The sequence below is a fragment of the Erythrolamprus reginae genome, chromosome 3 (assembly GCF_031021105.1).
Source record: "Erythrolamprus reginae isolate rEryReg1 chromosome 3, rEryReg1.hap1, whole genome shotgun sequence".
Taxonomy (NCBI): Eukaryota; Metazoa; Chordata; class Lepidosauria; order Squamata; family Dipsadidae; genus Erythrolamprus; species Erythrolamprus reginae.
This window is the reverse complement of record NC_091952.1, coordinates 632,917-653,933: the sequence shown is the minus strand read 5'-3', so window position 1 is coordinate 653,933 and position 21,017 is coordinate 632,917. Positions and strand designations below refer to the sequence as shown.

The window sequence follows — 21,017 nt, the reverse complement described above, 5'->3', positions numbered from 1 at the left end:
CAAATACCTCCAAAAATCACCATTCCAAATGCTTCCCATCTTGCCCCAAATTCCTACAAAAAGTGCCACTACAAAAGCTTCCCATCTTGCCCCAAATTCTCCCAAACATCACCATTCCAAAAGCTTCCCATCTTGCCCCAAATTCCTCCAAAAATCACCACTTGAAAAGCTTCCTATCTTGCCCCAAATTCTCCCAAAAATCAACACTCCAAATGCTTCCCATCTTGCCCCAAATTCTCCCAAAAATCAACACTCCAAATGCTTCCTATCTTGCCCCAAATTCTCCCAAAAATCACCACTTGAAAAGCTTCCTATCTTGCCCCAAATTCTCCCAAAAATCACCATTCGAAATGCTTCCCATCTTGCCCCAAATTCTCCCAAAAATTGCCATTTGAAAAGCTTCCTATCTTGCCCCAAATTCCTCATATCCTCTGGCTAATACCCACTTCAAGACTCCTTTCCAGAAGCTGTGACATTTTGTGAGAGTCTTGAGTGTAAGTGGGGTGCAGTCTGTCAAGTTGGGAGCGCAGTCTCCTCCCCATAAGGCATCCTGCAGGCCTTTTATTTGTTGTGGTGTTTGTGCCGTGCCAGGAGGAATTGGTAAATTCTTTCCTGCCAATGTCCTGGGCCAGACCTGCTGCGGGCTTCCTTGGTGACCCTCACCATGCATTCTACTTGACCATTACTCAAAGGACATTACGGTATTTTTAGGGTATGTCTGATGCCCAGTTCAGCTAAGAAGAGTTGCCCAGTTAATTGTGGATTGTTGTCTGACACTATTACATCAACAGGCTCAGACTCAACCCTGACAAGATGGAGTGTCCTCCCGAGGACAATTCAGTCTGTCCGTCCATTACCCGGGAGGGGGTGGGGAAATTATTGACCCCCTTGGAGAGGGTCCGCAACTTGGGCGTCCTCCTCGATCCACAGCTAACATTAAAACATCATCTTTCAGCTGTGGTGAGGAGGGCGCTTGCATAGGTCCGCCCTCACTCATGCCCTCATCACCTCGAGGTTCGACTACTGCAACGCTCACTACATGAGGCTATCTTTGAAAAGTGTTCGGAAACTCCAGATCATGCAGAACACGGCCGTGAGAGCTATCATGGGGCTACCTAGATGAACCCACATCTCTCCAACACTCCGTGGCCTGCACTGGCTGCCGATTAGTTTCTGGTCACAATTCAAAGTGTTGGTAATGACCTATAAATCCCTCCATGGCATCGGACCAGAATACCTGTGGAACTGTCTTCTGCCACACAAATCCTACCAACCGATACGGTCACACAGAGTTGGTCTTCTCCGGGTCCCATCGACTAAAAAAAGTCGTCTGGTAGGCATTCTCTATGGTGGCCCTGGCCCTCTGAATCAACTCCCCCCAGAGATTTGCACTCTTCCCACCCTCCTTGCCTTCCGAAAGAGCCTAAAAGCTCATCTTTGTCACCAGGCCTGGGGTTACTGGATCTTCCCCCAAACAACAAATGTTTTTGGCACGATCATTGAGTGAATGGTAATGGAAGTTTTTAAAGTAGATTTTTATGGATTGTTTTTATGTATTAGAAACATAGAAACATAGAAGTCTGACGGCAGAAAAAGACCTCATGGTCCATCTAGTCTGCCCTTATACTATTTTCTGTATTTTATCTTAGGATGGATATATGTTTATCCCAGGCATGTTTAAATTCAGTTACTGTGGATTTATCTACCACATCTGCTGGAAGTTTGTTCCAAGGATCTACTACTCTTTCAGTAAAATAATATTTTCTCATATTGCTTTTGATCTTTCCCCCAACTAACTTCAGATTGTGTCCCCTTGTTCTTGTGTTCACTTTCCTATTAAAAACACTTCCATCCTGGACCTTATTTAACCCTTTAATATATTTAAATGTTTCGATCATGTCCCCCCTTTTCCTTCTGTCCTCCAGACTATACAGATTGAGTTCATTAAGTCTTTCCTGATACGTTTTATGCTTAAGACCTTCCACCATTCTTGTAGCCCGTCTTTGGACCCGTTCAATTTTGTCAATATCTTTTTGTAGGTGAGGTCTCCAGAACTGAACACAGTATTCCAAATGTGGTCTCACCAGCATTCTATATAGTGGGATCATAATCTCCCTCTTCCTGCTTGTTATACCTCTAGCTATGCAGCCAAGCATCCTACTTGCTTTCCCTACCGCCTGACTGCACTGTTCACCCATTTTGAGACTGTCAGAAATCACTACCCCTAAATCCTTTTCTTTTGAAGTATTTGCCAACACTGAACTGCCAATACAATACTCAGATTGAGGATTCCTTTTCCCCAAGTGCATTATTTTACATTTGGAAACATTAAACTGCAGTTTCCATTGCTTAGACCATTTATCTAGTAAAGCTAAATCATTTACCATATTACAGACGCCTCCAGGAATATCAACCCTATTGCACACTTTAGAGTCATCGGCAAATAGGCAAACCTTCCCTACCAAACCTTCCCCTATGTCACTCACAAATATATTAAAAAGAATAGGACCCAGAACAGATCCTTGTGGCACACCGCTTGTAACCTGACTCTGCTCAGAATACTCGCCATTAACAATAACTCTCTGATGTCTACGCTTCAGCCAGCTGCAAATCCATTGAACTATCCAGGGATTAAGTCCAATCTTCACTAATTTATCTATCAGCTCTTTATGTGGAACCGTATCAAAGGCTTTGCTGAAGTCCAGGTAGGCAATATCCACGGCACCACCTTCATCCAACACCTTTGTGACATAGTCAAAGAAATCAATGAGATTAGTCTGACATGATTTGCCTTCAGTAAAGCCATGCTGATTTGGGTCTAATAAGTTATTGTTTTTTAGGTGCTGATTTATCCTCTTTTTGAGTAGAGTCTCCATCATTTTAACTACAACTGATGTCAAGCTAACTGGCCTGTAGTTACCAGCTTCTTCTCTACTGCCCTTCTTGTGAATAGGCACAACACTGGCCATTCTCCAATCCTCAGGAACTTCTCCTGTTAACAAGGATTGGTTATTAATTGGATTAATTTTATTATTGTCACTTTATATATGTTGTGAGCTGCTCTGAGTCCTCAGATGGGGTGGCATACAAATCCAATTAAATAAATAAATAAATAACTGAAATGGCAGCAACTATTCACAAACAGGCTTTACAGCAAAAATGTGCGCTAAATAAGCCTTTTATATCTCCAGTTCAAAGGTGGAGGCGTGGCTTTATGGCCATTTGAAATTGGTGCAGCGTGGTTGGCCAATCAGCGATCAGTATTCAAACCTTAAGGGAAAAGAACACCTGGGATAAAGATCGATCCATCCTAAGATAAAATACAGGACATAGTACAAGGACAGACTAGATGAACCATGAGGTCTTTTCCTGCCATCAATCTTCTATGTTTCTATGGTTCTATAAAAAACATTTTAATTTAAAATAATTGGAGCCAGCTGTACATTCATGGGCTGATCTCGCTAGTTAACCTCACCAAGGTCAGTGGCCCCAGGCCTGTTGGAAAAGCCAGGTCTTTACGGCCTTTCGGAAGGCCAGTAGAGATGGTGGCAGTGTGGATCTCGGGAGATAGCTGGTTCCGAAGAGTCGGGGCAACCACAGAGAAGGCACTCCCCCACGGATCCACCAACCAACATTGTTTAGCTGACAGGACCTGAAGAAGACAAACCCTGTGGGATCTAACTGGTCACTGGGAGGTATGTGATAGAAGCTGGTCACAAAGATAGTCTGGCCCTGAGCCATGGAGGGCTTTAAAGGTAATGACGAACACCTTGAATTATGACCGGAAACTGATGGGAAGCCAGTGCATCTCACGAAGAATTGGTGAAGTGTGGGTGTACCTGGGCATATCTACAACCACTGGCGCAGCTGCATTCTGGACCCACTGTAGTCTCCGAACATTCTTCAAGGGTAGCCCCATGTAGAGCGCATTGCAATAATCTAGCCACGAGGTGATAAGGGCATGGGTGACTGTGAGAAGAGTCTCTCGATCCAAGTAGGGTCTCAATTGGTGCACTAGTCCAACCTGTGGAAAGGTTCCACCCAGCCACAGCTGTCAGGGGTTGCTGTAACCCTAGCTAGGAGAACGCCCAAATTGTAAACCCATTCTGAGGGGGTAATTCCTCCCCCCCCCAGAACCAAAGGTGGACAGGCAATGTGATCTTTGGGAGGCAGTTTCCACAGCCATTGGGTCTTGTCAGGGTCCAGTCTGATCCTGTCGACTCCCATCCAGACCTTCCCTTCATCCAGGCATGGGCACCTCGGACAATAACCTCTTTTTGCTCTTTTATGATGCCTTAAGTTGGTCAATATTTATATGTTATCAGAATGAAGTTAGACTTAAGTAAAGTAAATGTTGTATCATATATAAACAGGAGGTTTAAAAGAACTGGATGAGTGGGTTTTGATTATTATAATAACAATTTCTTTTTGTGTTTGATTTTTTTTGTTATGTTAGATGAATGGAATATATTAATGGGGTATAAATTGATATAAATTTGACTAATTGACCAATGTTAGGTAATGGTAATAATCTATATAAATTTGTGTAATTTGAATGAAATTACCATATTTCTGGAGTATAAGACGCACCCTTTTCCTCCCTAAAAGAAACTGATAATTTGGGTGCTTCTTATACTCTGAATGTAGAGTTTTTCCCCCAGCCCTAACTAGCTGCTCACAATCTTCCCAGCTCTTTTACTGTTACTCTCTGCAAAGAATGTTTTCCAAGCCCTAAGTCTTTGCAGGGTTTCTTCCATTGCTCTAACTTGCTCCGAGTACGTTTCTTTCTAGCTGTAACCAGATGCAAATGATGTTCCCAAACTCTTACCGGATTTCAAGCTCTTTCATTGTTACTCTCTGCAAAGAAAGTTTTCCAAACACCGTCTTTGTAGATTTTTTTTCATTGCTTTACATGCTCCAAATGTTTCTTTCCAGCCCTCACCAGGTTCTATTAATGTTTCCAAGCTCTTTCATTGTTACTCTCTGCAGAGAATGTTTTCCAAACCCCGTCTTTGTAGATTTTTTTCATTACTTTACATGCTCCAAATGTTTCTTTCCAGCCCTCACCAGGTTCTATTAATGTTTCCAAGCTCTTTCATTGTTACTCTCTGCAGAGAATGTTTCCCAAGAATGTTTCCCAAGCCCTATCTTTGTAGGGTTTTTTTTCCACTGCTCTACTTGCTCCAAATGTTTCTTTCCAGCTCTAATCTGGTAAGAGTTGGGAACAGCAGTAGAGAAGAAGCTGGTAACTACAGGCCAGTTAGCTTGACATCAGTTGTAGTTAAAATGATGGAGACTCTACTCAAAAAGAGGATATATCAGCACCTAAAAAACAATAACTTATTGGACCCAAACCAACATTCCTTTACTGTGCCAAATCATGTCAGACTAACCTCATTGATTTCTTTGACTGTGTCACAAAGGTGTTGGGTCAAGGTGGTGCCATGGATATTGCCTATCTGGACTTCAGCAAATCCTTTGATATGGTTCCACATAAAGAGCTGATAGATAAATTAGTGAAGATTGGACTTAATCCCTGGATAGTTCAGTGGATTTCAAGCTGGCTGAAGCATAGACATCAGAGAGTTATTGTTAATGGCGAGTATTCTGAGCAGAGACAGGTTACAAGCGGTGTGCCACAAGGGTCTGTTCTGGGTCCTATTCTTTTTAACATGTTTGTGAGTGACATAGGGGAAGGTTGGAGAGGGAAGGTTTGCCTATTTGCCGATGACTCTAAAGTGTGCAATAGGATTGATATTCCTGGAGGGGTCTGTAATATGGTAAATGATTTAGCTTTACTAGATAAATGGTCAAAGCAATGGAAACTGCAGTTTAATGTTTCCAAATGTAAAATAATGCACTTGGGGAAAAGGAATCCTCAATCTGAGTATTGCATTGGCAGTTCTGTGTTAGCAAAAACTTCAGAAGAGAAAGATTTAGGGGTAGTGTCTCAAAATGGGTGAGCAGTCTGGTCGGGTGGTAGGAAAAGCAAATAGGATGCTTGGCTGCATAGCTAGAGGTATAACAAGCAGGAAGAGGGAGATTGTGATCCCCATATATAGAGCGCTGGTGAGACCACAGTTGGAATACTGTGTTCAGTTCTGGAGATCTCACCTACAAAAATATATTGACAAAATTGAACGGGTCCAAAGACGGGCTACAAGAATGGCGGAATGTCTTAAGCATAAAACGTATCAGGAAAGACTTAATGAACTCAATCTGTATAGTCTGGAAGACAGAAGGAAAAGGGGGGACATGATCGAAACATTTAAATATGTTAAAGGGTTAAATAAGGTTCAGGAGGGAAGTGTTTTTAATAGGAAAGTGAACACAAGAACAAGGAGACACAATCTGAAGTTAGTTGGGGGAAAGATCAAAAGCAACGTGAGAAAATATTATTTCACTGAAAGAGTGGTAGATCCTTGGAACAAACTTCCAGCAGACGTGGTTGGTAAATCCACAGTAACTGAATTTAAACATGCCTGGGATAAACATAGATCCATTGTAAGATAAAATACAGGAAATAGTATAAGGGCAGACTAGATGGATCATGAGGTCTTTTTCTGCCGTTAGACTTCTATGTTTCTATGTTTCTAACTGGGTGCTAACAATGTTCTGAGCTCTTACCGGCTTGCAAGCCCTTTCATTGTTACTCTCTGTGAAGAAGAATGTTTTCCAAGGCCTAAGTATTGCAGGCCTTTAAAAATTGCCCTACTTGCTCCAAATGTTTCTTTCCAGGGGCTAATGATGTTCCCAGCTCTTACTGACTTGCAAGCTCTTTCATTGTTACTGTCTGTGAACTTTTTTTAAAAGCCTATTTTATCCCCTAAACAGGGGATAAAATAATGTGCTGAAGCTGATCAGACTAAGGACGCTGGCCAGAGGAATACCTGGTCAGCAGATTATTTTCCCTACTTTGCTCTCGCCAAAAACTAAGGTGCGTCTTATACTCTGAAAAATACGGTAATTGGATTTGGATGAAATCTTGAATTAATGAATACATAAGGTACTACCAGGAGGAAGATAAATTATGATGAAAATGAAGGATATGATATTTTAGAAACTTATTAGTTAGGTTATTAACTAGAAAATTATATACACAGAATTTATATTTTATTTGTTATTAAACATTGCTTACCAGTACATTTGGACTTATTAAGAGACAAGGGTTTTAGTTATAAGGAAAATGAATAGAGATAAGTAGGAGGCACTACAGTTTGGATTTAAGAGGTTAGAGATTTACTACTACCATGTTTCCCCGAAAGTAAGACAGTGTCTTACTTTCTTTTTATCCCCAAAAGCCCCACTATGTCTTACTTTCGGGGTATGTCTTATATTGGAAAAAAATTGTCGAATTTTTTTGTTTTAACCATAAAATTAACATTTAGACGTGGTGACGTATGGAGGGGGGGGCGGCGCGGAAGTGGGCAGGAGGCGGCGCTCATTAAGATCAGAGGGAGGTGGCAGATGCGGCGACGTATGGAGAGGGGGACGGCGCAGGCGTGGGCAGGAGGCGGCGCTCATTTGGATCAGAGGGAGGCGGCAGACGCGGTGACGTATGGAGAGGGGGACGGTGCGGACGTGGGCAGGAGGCGGCGCGCAGCTAAATGAGAGGGAGGCGGCAATACCCCCGTGTTTCCCCGAAAGTAAGACATATGTCTTACTTTTGGGTACGGCTTATATTAGCCGAAACCCCTGAAACCCCCGATACGTCTTACAATCGGGGGTGTCTTACTATCGGGGAAACAGGGTAGAAACATAGAAACATAGAAGATTAACGGCAGGAAAAGATCTCATGGTCTATCTAGTCTGCCCTTATACTATTTCTTGTATTTTATCTTAGGATGGACCTATCCACAGAACTAGCCATTCCAAGGGAACGAGAGATCGTTGCTTAATAACAATCCCTTGTTCCGGCTCTGTGTGCTCAACTCAGGGTACTGGTGATGAGTGTAACTCTGGCCCTGGGCTCAGGTTGCTGCTGCTCAATGCCAGGTCGGTGGTAAATAAAGCTCTCCTCATCTGGGATTTGATCCTGCATGTGGAAGCCGACCTAGCATGTATGACTGAAACCTGGCTGGGCCTGGAGGGAGGAGTTCCTCTCTCTGAATTTTGCCCAACCGGGTTTCAGGTATCTCCCCCGGGCCTATACAATTTATGTATGGTATGTTTGTATGTATGTCTGATTAATAATGGGTTTCTAGAAATGTTTTTAAATTATTAGATTTGTTATGAATTGTTCTATTGCTGTTGTGAGCCAACCCGAGTCTACGGAGAGGGGCAGCAATCAAATCAAATCATACATAAATACATAAATACAGTACATAAATACATAAATACATAAATACAGTACATAAATACAGTACATAAATACAGTACATAAATACAGTACATAAATACATAAATACATAAATACATAAATACATAAATACATAAATACATAAATACATAAATACATAAATACATAAATACATAAATACATAAATACATAAATACATAAATACATAAATACATAAATACATAAATACATAAATATATATATGTATATTTATATAAATGTATATAAATGTTTATCCCAGGCATGTTTAAATTGAATTTCTGTTGATTTACCAACCATGTCTTCTGGAAGTTTGTTCCAAGCATCTACTACTCTTTTAGTAAAATAATATTTTCTCATGTTGTTTCTAATCTTTCCCCAAACTAACCTCAGATTGTGTCCCCTTTTTCTTGTGTTCACCTTCCTATTAAAAACACTTCTCTCCTGAACCTTATTTAAACCTTTTTTTGTAGCCTTTGGACCAATGTTCCCTCTATTTTTTTTTCGGTCTGGGATGAAAAGTATAATGTCTGAGCGGCAAATTTTCATGCCTGGGTGTGGATCGGTTAGAAACCCGGTCGTTAAGCAGATCTGGCTTCTCCGCCCCCCTTCCCCCATTGTCTTTGCTTGTTAGACGGTCGCAAAAGGGGGTCACATGACTTCAAGACAGAAATAGGAACACGGCGGCCAAGTTTTGATCCTGCAATCTGGGGCTGCTGCGAAGGTCATAAGTGTGAAAAAGGGGCATAAGTGAATGAACCATTGTAAATCGAGGACAACCTGCCTTCCCCCCTAGATGTTTTCTGTGGATCCTGATCTGCTTCTAAAAGAGGGCACTGGACTGACAGATCATCCTCGACTTCTGTTCTGATCCCAATGGAGGCCCACGTTTCTATCTCCCGAGTAAGAGGGGATTAAAGGGGATACAAAAAATATTTAAAAGAAAAGGGTTTGGTTCAAAGTTCTGCTCAGATGAAAGAAATTGGAGTTTGAGAAGGGTTGATTAAGCTTGGAGTATTGGTTTTTTTGCTCTTTTCTTAACTTTAATTACTTTTTCTATTTAGATATATGAATTTAGGAATTGCTGGTCTGTTTTGAAAAAGTTAGTATTGATTATAATAAGATATGTGGTAGGTGATACTGATTTGGATTAATGCATAAATGGAATTGAATTTAGAATTATTGGGAAGATTAATGATGTTAATGATTTTTAATTGATTGAAAATAGAGAATATTTAGTCCCTCCCCTTTTTTTCTTTTCTCAAATTGACTGAAATTTAAGATTAATAATTAAGTAAGAAATGTAGATAAGTATTAATTGGCTAAATGTTAGATGGGCTGAAATAAGTTTTAAATTTGGGATTAGGTATATGTACTATTTAGAGGGGGGAAGAAGTCTGAAATTTGTTTATGTTTATGTTTTGTTTTTAATTTTCTTTTGTTAACATCTGATTGGCTACACAAGGTTTTCTTGGTTTATAGAAAAATGTAAAAAGAAGGAAGGAAGCACTTTGGCATAATGGTTAATAAGATAGAAATATAATTGGTGTTGTACTTTTTGAAGGAACATTAAGGAGGGAATTTACTGAAAAGAAAATGTATGTAACTGGATGACAAAATTAGAAAAAAAACTTTTGCAACTTTTTTGATGATTGATATTAGTTACTAAAAATACTGCATTTTATTCATGGAAAATTAGATGGTACACTGTATTGTTTGAATGTATGTTGAGAGAAAAAAAATTAACACCCCCCCTCCAAAAAAGTCTTTCCTTCCTCTGTTCCTCCACTCATTTCATTCTTCCTTGTTCCTTCCATTTTCCCCCCTTCCTTCCTCACTTCTCTCTTTCCCTCCCTCTTTCCCCCTTTTATTTATTTATTTCTTTCTCTCGACTTCTCTCTCTCTCTCTCTTTTCCCTTTCTCTCATTCTTTCCCTCCAAGTCTCTCTCCTTTCTCTGTGTTTCTCCCTCTCTCCCCCTTTCTCTCTCTCATTTGTTTCTCCTCCCTTTTTGCTCTCATTTCTCTCACTTTCGTGTCTGTTTCTCTCTCTCTTTCCTCTCTCTTTTTCTTTCTCTCATCGCAATCCAGAAGTAGGGGCTGCACGATTGGGGTGGGGGCTGATGGAGCTGAGCCCCCTCGCCTGCTTTTCCTCAGCTGCCGCCATGCGCCCTGAGTCACTTTATCACACTCCCGTTTCGGATGCCCGTGGCGACTAGCTGCCCCCGTGCAAACTGAGGATGGTGGTGGCAGGGACCCAGCGAGAAACGCCCCCTGCCGGGCAAGTGACACGGGGCGCGCAGCGGCAGCTGAGGAAAAGCAGGCGTCCCGCGGCATCCTGTGTATCCAGACGCTGGAGAAAGCCCACAGAGCTTTGATCGGCGCAAGGGGGCTCGGCTCTATAAGCCCCCACCCCAATCTTCGGCCTTCGTGGGTGCCTTTGGGAGGTCACATGTGAGGTGGGCGCACGCAACGGCAGCTGCACGACGACAGCGCACAACGGCAGCCCCAGACAGAGCCGGAGAAGCTGGGCGGGGCTCAGAGCCCACGGGGGTTTCTCCATGGCTGACAGCTTGGGGGGGGGGCAGATCAGCTGTTTGGCAGGTAGAAACGGTGCCAGGTGTTTGGTTTTTGTGTGCACGCCTGCGTAACCAAGCCTGTTAGAGGGAACAGTGCTTTGGACCCATTCAATTTTATCAATATCTTTTTGTAGATAAGGGTTCCAGAACTGAACCAGTATTATTCCAAATGTGGTCTCACCAGCGCTCTATACAGTGGGATCACCATCTCCTTCTTCCTGCTTGTTATATCTCTAGCTATGCAGCCAAGCATTCTACTTGCTTTCCCTACTGCCTGACCGCATTGTTCACCCATTTTGAGACTGTCAGAAATCGCTACCCCTAAATCCTTCTCTTCTGAAGTTTTTGCTAACACAGAACTGCCAATGCAATACTCAGATTGAGGATTCATTTTCCCCAAGTGCATTATTTTACATTTGGAAACATTAAACTGCAGTTTCCATTGCTTTGACCACTTATCTAGTAAAGCTAAATCATTTGCCATATTATAGATGCCTCCAGGAATATCAACCCTATTGCACACTTTAGAGTCATCGGCAAATAGGCAAACCTTCCTTACCAAACCTTCCCCTAGATCACTCATAAACATATTAAAAAGAATAGGACCCAGAACAGACCCTTGTGGCACACCGCTTGTAACCTGTCTCTGCTCAGAATACTCGCCATTAACAATAACTCTCTGATGTCTACGCTTCAGCCAGCTTGAAATCCACTGAACTATCCAGGGATTAAGTCCAATTTTCACTAATTTATCTATCAGCTCTTTATGTGGAACCGTATCAAAGGCTTTGCTGAAGTCCAGATAGGCAATATCCACGGCACCACCTTCATCCAACACCTTTGTGACATAGTCAAAGAAATCAATGTGATTAGTCTGACATGATTTGCCTTCAGTAAAGCCATGCTGATTTGGGTCCAATAAGTTATTGGTCTTTAGGTGCTGATTTATCCTCTTTTTGCGTAGAGTCTCCATCATCTTAACTACAACTGATGTCAAGCTAACTGGCCTGTAGTTACCAGCTTCTTCTCTACTGCCCTTCTTGTGGATAGGCACAACACTGGCCATTTTCCAATATTTAGGAACATCTCCTGTTAACAGGGATTGGTTAAACAAATCAGTCAGGGGGGTAGCAATGACAGATCTGAGTTCTTTAAGAACTCTGGGGTGGATGCCATCTGGACCCATTGCCTTATTTATCTTTAATCTTTCAAGTTCTTCTACGACATCGGCTTCTAAGATCACTGGAGCTGAATCCGTACAGCTGGAAGCAATGCTATATCCCTCTATAGTATTATTTTGTAAGGTGTCTTTTGAGAAAACTGAACAGAAGTAGCTATTGAAATGGTCAGCGATCACCTTATTCCCATTAATGCATGTATTATTCCCGGTACTAAGCTTCGTGATGCCGCAATTTTTCTTCCTCCTATCACTAATATATCTGAAGAAGGTTTTATCCCCCTTCTTTACAGATTTGGCAATTTCTTCCTCTCTTGAGGCTTTAGCAGCATATATTATCTGTTTCGCCTCCTTCTGTCTCATTTTATACACCTCTCTATCAGCTATACTTCCAGACTCTTGATACCTCCTATAGGCAGCCTTTTTTTCACTGACTATAGCCCTTACATCATTGCTAAATCATATTTGCCTTACATACAGTCCAGTGGCTATTAAGGTGGCCTCTATTAATACAGTCCATGCAAATTTATTTATTTATCATTTATTTATTAATTCAATTTCTATGCCGCCCTCCTCCTGAGACAAATGTATTCACTGGGGTAGGGGGGAAAGTTATTTAAATTTTGTTTTATGAAATTACTAATTTTAAATTGTAATTAGATTGGTGGGCATTGGATTTTTATTATGTACTGTTTTTTATTATTGTTGTGAGCCGCCCCGAGTTTGCGGAGAGGGACGGCATATAAATCCAATAAATCTAATCTAATCTAATCTAAATGGCCCAAGGCCTGTCAGCACGGGTGGGTCTTTAAAACTTTAGGGAAGCCAGGGAGAGTGGGGGCACCACAGAGAAGGTTCTTCCCTAGGCCCTGCAAGATGACATTGTCTGGCTGATGGGACCTGGAGAAGGCCGACTCTGTGGGACCTGACCAGCCACTGGGACTCATGCGGCAGAAGGCGGTCCCGTAGGTAATCTGGTCCCATGCCATGTAGGGCTTTACGGGTCAATCAATATTATCCAACCAAATATTATCTAAATGTTTTGAATAAATAGATTTAGCTCACGGGATTTGAGTGTCTTGTATTTTGCAAAGTCCACTGTGCCAAGAGCACCGAGAAGAGCCAGAAAGAGGATTAGGGGACTGGAACCTACGAAGAAAGGTTACAGGAACTTGGCCTGGCTAGTTTGATGGAAAGAAGGACCAGGGGAGACAGGATAGCAGCGTTCCAGTATCTCAGGGGCTGCCCCAAAGAAGAGGGAGTCAAGCTATTTGGGTAGAACAAGAGGCAATGGGTGGGAAATGATCAAGGATTCTGGAATTAAGGAGAAATTGCCTAACAGTGAGGAAAATTAATCAGCGGAATGGCATGCCACCAGAAGTTGTGGGTGCTCCACCCTTGGAGGTTTTTAAAAGAGGTTGTCTGAAGTGGTCGAGGGCAGTGGTGGCAAACCTATGGCATGTGTGCCACAGGTGCCATGAGGAGCCATATGTGAGGACACAGAAGATGTTGCCCTGTGTCACCTCCAACCTGCCAAGCTGATTTTTGGCCTTCCAGATGTTCTGCTGGTGTGTCCCAACCACCTGTAATTACAGAGTAATTAGTCTAAAAAGACACACACCACACGATAGAAGGAAAACCAAAAGTCTTTATCAACAGAAAAGCAGAAAAAACTCCCTTTTTAAATGTCAAAGGGATTTTCTGGTACACATAAGGCACAGGTTAAATGCAATCCAATTTCTCACCCAGTAACTGGGAAATTGAGTCCAATTCCAAAGTCCAGAAAGGCCACACACAGTCTTGAACAGGGAAACAGCAAAACCACGATCTGGACGAAACGATGAATCAGATAAACTTCCACAAGGCTAAACAAGCATGCTGCTCTTTTTATCTGTAGCACTAATTACAGCAGCCCCACCCAATCACAGGTGGCCTCACTTATCTCCTGTAGTAATCCTTCAGTTGTTCTCTCCTATTCATCACTCTACGCATGCGTGGGTCCATCATACGTTCTTGTTCAGAATCCAGGGATGATAAGGATGATTGAACTCCTCCTGGGCTGTCTGCCAAACTCCCCTCTTCCCTGCTACTCACGCTTCCTTCGTCAGAGGAGCCTTCGTTGGAAGATTCTATTGGGAGCAAAACAGGCCTGTGGCATGTGGATGTTTCCCCCATATCCACCTCCACATTCCTTGGGGCAGGAGCTGGGCCAGAACCAACCACAACACCAGAGGTCTGGGGAGGCTGTTTTTCACCCTCCCAGGCTTCAGGGAAAACTCTGGAGCCTGGGGAGGCCAGAAAATGGACCAACGGGTCTCCTGTAAGTCTGGAGGCTTCAGTGAGACCTGCGTGCATGGTGGGAAATGTGGGTGTGTTTGCACATACGTGGGGGAGGGCATGTGGGCCGGTGCATGTGTGCTATTGTCCACCTACAGGCCCTTTGGGCACCAGACCATAACTGGTCTAGGGTCTCCTGGTTGAGCAGGAGGTTGGGTCAGAAGGACTAATCTTCTAATGGACCGGAGGCTAAATCGTGTGAAGAACTTTTGCAGGAACTGGGCATGGCTAGTTTGATGATGAGAAGGACCAGGGGAGACAGGATAGCACCTTCAAATATCTCAGGGGTTGCCACAAAGAAGAGGGAGTCAGGCTATTCTCCAAAGCACCTGAGGGTAGAACAAGAAGCATTGGGTGGAAACTAAACATGGAGAGAAGCAATTTAAAACTCCAAGTCAGGGCCCTGATCTAGCCGGACTAGGTGGCTGTCTATTGGATCAGTCTATCTGGCTGGGGTGGTATAGAATTCCTGCTTGAGAAGAGTGTTGGACTAGATGCCCTGCAGGGTCCCTTTCAACTCATATGAATGAATGAATGAATGAATGAATGAATGAATGAATGAATGAATGAATGAATGAATGAATGAATGAATGAATGAATAAAGGAATGAATGAATGAATACCCTCTGCTGTCGCTTCGAACCCCCAGGTTACAGCCTCTTCCGGGTTGCGGCACATGAGTTCGGCCATGTGCTCGGCCTGGAGCATTCCAGCATTCGGGAAGCCCCGATGTTCCCCATGTACACTTACCTGGCCGACTTCCAGCTGCATTCGGACGACATCAAAGGAATCCAGTATCTCTACGGTGAGCAGGAGGTGTGTGTGTGGGCTGCTGGGGGGGTTGAATCAGGCAGCCAGTGGCCCTGCCTGGGAAGATCTCGAAGGAATCGGGGGGGGGGGGCGCTCTGGGCTGGAGGATCCTGTTCACACACCGTGTCCTGAGTGACCCTGGTCTGGAAGCCCCTTCCATGGACAACATGAAGCCCACGTTCATTTACCATGATGTGGAGGGACCCCTGGAGATCCTCCAGTCCACTAGCAACCCCCGCCCTCAAAGGAGACCCTCCCCACCTCCTTGGCTTCACTCTTGAGCTGTTTCTGCACTAGGGCAGGGACTTTTCTGCCGTCTCTTCCCACCCCCAAATCTGGAGCCCTGATGTTTGTGTTGCTCTGTTAAGTGTGCAGAGTAACCCTGGAGTTAGCAAGGATGCACAGAGGAAACGTGGAGGGGGCAGATATTCACCTGATGGTCCAGAGATATGAGTAGTGGTGCTGACAACCAGATACATGAAGTGTATAAAATATTACTTACAGTTAAATCAGTCAACACATATACAATACTATATCTTACATGTTCAGAGAGAGGGAGGGAGGGAGGGAGGGAGAGAGAGATGCTTCTGTCTCCCTCTTGTGGCTAACTGTGGTGCTACCTCTTAAAGCTATAGCATTATAATCCATTGTAACATACATTGATAGTTTTTTTATATATTGCCAAACCCGACCAGTTATGTACATAGTACTCATAGGCTCCTCCTTCTCTCCCCCACCACTAGGCCGAGGATCGGGCCCACAGCGCCCATCTCCCCTTCTCAGGCCCCCACCGAAGCCCAGGACTCCTCCTCTGAGGATGACGATGACTCTTCCGTGACCGAGACACCTGCCGTGGATGGCCGGAGCAGCGCCTGCCAGGTGGAGAGGTTCAACGGGGTGGGGGAGATCCAGAAGGTGCTGCACTTCTTCAAGGATGGGTGAGAGGCAAGGCAGGAGGGGGCCTGGGCCTGGGTCTGCCTGCACCCACGGGCACCGCAGGGGAAACTGAGGCCAGGCTGAGCTGCCTTTCCTGCGCAGGCAATACTGGAAACTGTCGGGCACCGGACTGGGCCCCTGGAAGGCTGACTCCCTGCAGGGCCCCTTGCAGATCCAGAGCACCTGGCCAGCCCTCCCAGATGTGATTGACGCGGCTTTCCAGGACCCTCTGACCAAGAGGCTCTTCTTCTTCTCGGGTGAATCCCCCTCCCCAGACAAAGGGCCCTTATGGGGGCAGCCCCCTGGGTCTCTCTATGCGGAGGGCCCTCAAAGCTGGCTCCTCTGCCCAGGGAGTGGCCCCTGCTCAGCCAACCCCCTTTCCTTTGGCAGGCCAGCGCTTCTGGGTGTCCCAGGGGGCCCAGGTCGTTGGCCCTCGGAGCCTTGAGAAGCTGGGCATCGGGACAGACGTGCACAAGATTGTGGGGAGCCTGACACGGAAGAGGGGGGAAGGCCCTGCTCTTCAGCGGAGATCAGTTCTGGAGGTACGTGGACATGGGAGCCAAAGGCTGGGTGATGGGACGGAGCGGCTCGGCCTCCAGGAGCCCCAGGCAGCGGCATCCCCAGGGAATGCCATCCACCAGCCCCTTTGGCCTGAGCTCCCCTCCCATGGCTACTTTGCCTGGTTTGTCCTGGCTCTCTGCGCTGGGGGGAGAAAGAAAGCAGAGCTTGGATGACCCATCTCTGCAAAGGTAGAGGTGCCCTCGGGGGCATCCAGAGGGCACCTGGTGGGTCCTTGCTAGCTTTTTTTCCCCCGTCCCCAACTAGGCTGGATGTGAAGAAGGAGCAGGTGGACAAGGGGTACCCCCAATACATTGACAGCCTCTTTCCTGGGGTCCCCACTGATGCTAACCTGGTCTTCCAGCACAAAGGTAAGAGGGGCAGGAGGGGGAACGTCCCCCCTTCATGGGTCCTCTACAGGGGGCCTCTGTCATGCAAGCGGGCAGCCTCGGATGTTCCTCCCTGGTCCCACAAGCAGCAGTGGGTGGGTGGGTGGGGTTCCTCTTTTGGGGCTGCAGAAGACAGATTCATTTATCTATTTATCTATTTATTTATTGGACTTTTATGCCGTCCATCTCTTAGGACTCAGGGCGGCTCACAACATACAATAAAAAAATACATAACATTTTGGGTCCAATTAATTAAATATATAATCTAAAACCAAAACCCCTAAAAAACCCAGTCCTTCTCATTCAATCAGTTTCTCTCAGTCCATTCATCGGCCAGGGGGCAAGAACCTAATTGCCCCAGGCCTGGCGACATTAATGAGTCCTGAGACACTTGCAGAAGGCAAGAAGGGTGGGGGCAATACGGATCTCCTGGGAAAGTTGATTCCAGAGGACTGGGGCCCCAACAGAGAAGGCTCTTCCCGTAGGGCCCGCCAACCGGCATTGTCTAGTTAACGGCAGGTGGAGGAGGCCGACTCTGTGGGACCTAACTGGTCACTGGGATTCATGAAGCAGGAGGCGGTCCCATAGGTATTCTGGCCTGATGCCATTTAGGGCTTTATAGGTCATAACCAATACCTTGAGTGTTGGAGACACAGGTACATGTCTGGGTAAGCCCAGACAACTCGCACAGATGCATTCTGCACAATTTGCAGCTTCCGAACGCTCTTCAGAGGTAGCCCCATGTAGAGAGCATTGCAGTAGTCAAACCTTGAGGTGATAAGGGCATGAGTGACCGTGCGCAAAGCCTCCCTGTCCAAATAGGGCCACAACTGATGCACCAGGTGAACCTGATTGAACGTCCCTCTCGCCACAGCCAAAAGATGGTGTTCTATAGTCAGCTGTGAATCGAGGAGGATGCCCAAGTTGTGAACCCTCTCTGAGGGGGTCAATGATCCCTCCCAAGTAGTGGATGGACAGATGGACGTGTCCTTGGGGGGCAATACTCATAGCCACTCCGTCTTGTCAGGAAGGTGTTTGAGCCTGTTGGCACCCATCCAGACCCTGACAGCCTCCAGACACTGGCACATCACTTCCACTGATTTACTGAGTGGACACGGGGTGGAGATGTATAGCTGACTATCATCAGTATATTGATGGTAACTGACCCCGTGCCCTCGGATGACCTCACCTAGTGGTTTCATGTAGATATTAAACAGCAGGGGGGAGAGGACCAACCCTTGAGGTACCCCACAAGTCAGGGACCTAGGAAACGACCTCTAACCCCCCCTAACACCACAGTGCCCTCCGCTCACCTTAACCATCATCCGTTTCCCCTCTTTCAGGGAGGTTCCACTTCTGCCGTCACCCCTTTTGCTGGCAAATGAGCCCCCGCTACCAGGTGACCCGGGTGGGCTACTTCAAGCAGGACATCCTGAAGTGCCCTGAACAGTGAGGGACGACCCCCCCCCCACTTGGACTCTGCTTCGGAATGCCTCTGGATGCAGCTTCAGCCCCTCCTTGGCTGGCCAGCCGATGGGGGCAGCCTCTCTGATTAGTGGGCCAAATGCTGCACTGGCCCCTTGGGCCCCCTATGGCTCCCCAGAAGACTTGTCAGGGAGAGGGAGGGGCTGAAGTGGGGGGGAGAGTTCCCAGCTGTGCCCCCCCAGATCCACTGAATGGAGTGGGAAGCTCCGGCCACAAGCCTTCCCTCCCCCTGCACCTCTATTTATCAATTTTTTATTTTATTTTATCAAATTGCTCAGGATCGCTTGCTATCACTTGCCCAGGAAGCAGAGAGAGGAGGAGGAGGAAGACTTTGGGGGGGAGGGGGGTCCTCACAGCTTTGCATCTATTTGTGATTGGAATGAGGGCTCTCATCTGACCCCCCCCTTTGCTTCCTCTTGTCTGTGAGAGCTGGATATTTTAAAAATTAAAGTTTTGTACATAAAAATGTGTGACCATTGTGTGAACTCTCCTTTGGTGATTGATTAGTAGTTTCATGAAGAAGGAAACATGATTTATAAAGCGGCTCAGGAAAAATATGATAAAGACCACCCTCAACAGAAATTGGGAAGGGGAGACATAGTCCCGGAAGTCAAACCCACCTGGGACCATAACGTGTCATCAGATAGAGAGGAAATGACTCAAGTGAGAGAATGCCTAATGGCTGGAATGAACATAGGGGTTCCCAAACCCCATAATATAAAGGGAGCTCATCAGGTTACTCAGGATAAAGGTCACAGTCCCATAGAATTTCTTAGAAGACACAAGGAGGCTTTCTGCAAATATGGAGGGATAGATCCAGATGCGGAGGAACATGAGGGAAATGTGAAGGTGCAATTTGTAGTAAATTCAAGTCCGGGCATATAGGCGAAACCTCAGAAAATGAATTGGGGAACCCTAAGTTTGGATGCCCTTCTTAAAAGGGCTCAAGAGGTTTATGTGAATAGGGAGGCTGAGGTCCAGAAGAAGAAGATGGGTTTCGGACAGCCCTGCTGCGGGAAACAAAGAAACAGAATGAGGCTATGACAAAATTGATGGAGGAAATGAAGACGGCAGTGACAGGGATTCCTAATCTGGTTCTTACAGGAACCAGAGGAGGAGGACGTGGAGGGAATTTTGGCTAGAGAGGTAGAGGGAATTGGTGGGGAAATTCCCAAAGAGGTTTTCCGAGTACTTTCTGGAGAGAACGAGGTGGTATGGGATCCAATTATGGACTCACTCGAAGAGATTGTTTTAGGTGTAGCCAGTTGGGACATTTTGCAAGAGAATGTCTGAACGAAACGAAGATTGAGCAGGTGAACAGGATGATGGAGGGAGATGGATGTTATAGATCAGCCCAATATTAGGGATGTCAGGGATCACCGATTATAATGGCCTGCCAGGAACCCTTGATAAATCTAAAGGTGGGTGAAGAGATTTTACCTTTCCTAGTGGATATGGGGGCTTCACTCTCCTCCATGAGTCATCTAACCCCCTCTCTTCAAATTGACCCTAATAGAATAGGCCCACAAGTAACTGGAGTGAGAGGAACTGGAGTAGGAGTGCAACAATTATTACCTATTGAAGTACAATATGAAGATCAGAAAATAGCTGGAGTAGTTTTCTTATACATCCCTTCAGCAGGAATTAACATATTAGGATGAGACATGATGACCAGGTTACAAATATCCATTCAATTTCAACCTGAATACACATGAGTGTATGTTTTAACTGAAGAAGTAGAAGAACAGATTGACCGTATAGCCTGGACAGCTAAAGGAAATGGGGGGGAGAGAGATATCCCTCCCATTGAGATTAAATTAAAACCAAATGAGAAACCAGTTCATGTAAAACAATATAATATTTCTCAAGAGGAGAGGCTAGGGTTGCAGCCAGTCATTGCTCACAGTAGCTAATGTCCTCATCACCTCGAGGTTCAACTACTGCAATGGTCTCTACATGGGACTACCTTTGAAGAGTGTTCGGAAACTTCAGATCATGCAGGATGCAGCCGCAGGAGCTATCGTAGGGTTACCTAGGTTTGCCCACATCTCTCCAACACTCCGTAGCTTACATTGGCTGCCTATCAGTTTCTGGTCGCAATTCAAAGTGTCGGTTAAGCCCTACATGGCATCGGATTAGAATACCTCCGGAACCGTCTTCTACCGCACGAATCCCAGTGGCCAATGAGGTCCCACAGAGTTGGCCTTCTCTAGGTCCCATCGACTAAACAATGTCGTCTGGAAGGCCCCAGGGGAAGGGCCTTCTCTGTGGCGGCCCCGGCCCTCTTGAATCAACTCCCCCAAAGACCAGAACTGCCCCAACCCTCCTTGTCTCTTGCAAACTACTTAAGACCCACCTATTTCACCAGGCATCGGAGAATTGAGACATCTCCCTCAGGCTTTTATAGTTTTATGTATGGTATGTGTGTGTTGC

The 21,017-nt window shown here is 45.2% G+C and overlaps 1 protein-coding gene across 1 annotated transcript in view; it reads left to right on the top strand.

Annotated features, from left to right (window-relative positions):
• Nucleotides 1-18,552, top strand: part of LOC139163540 (matrix metalloproteinase-9-like) — a 68,610-nt gene extending 50,058 nt beyond the window's left edge. The window contains exon 13 of the mRNA XM_070744372.1: nucleotides 18,443-18,552. Coding sequence (XP_070600473.1) covers nucleotides 18,443-18,552 — 110 coding nt within the window. The remainder of the gene's footprint in view (nucleotides 1-18,442) is intronic.
• The last annotated feature ends 2,465 nt before the right edge of the window (nucleotides 18,553-21,017 follow it).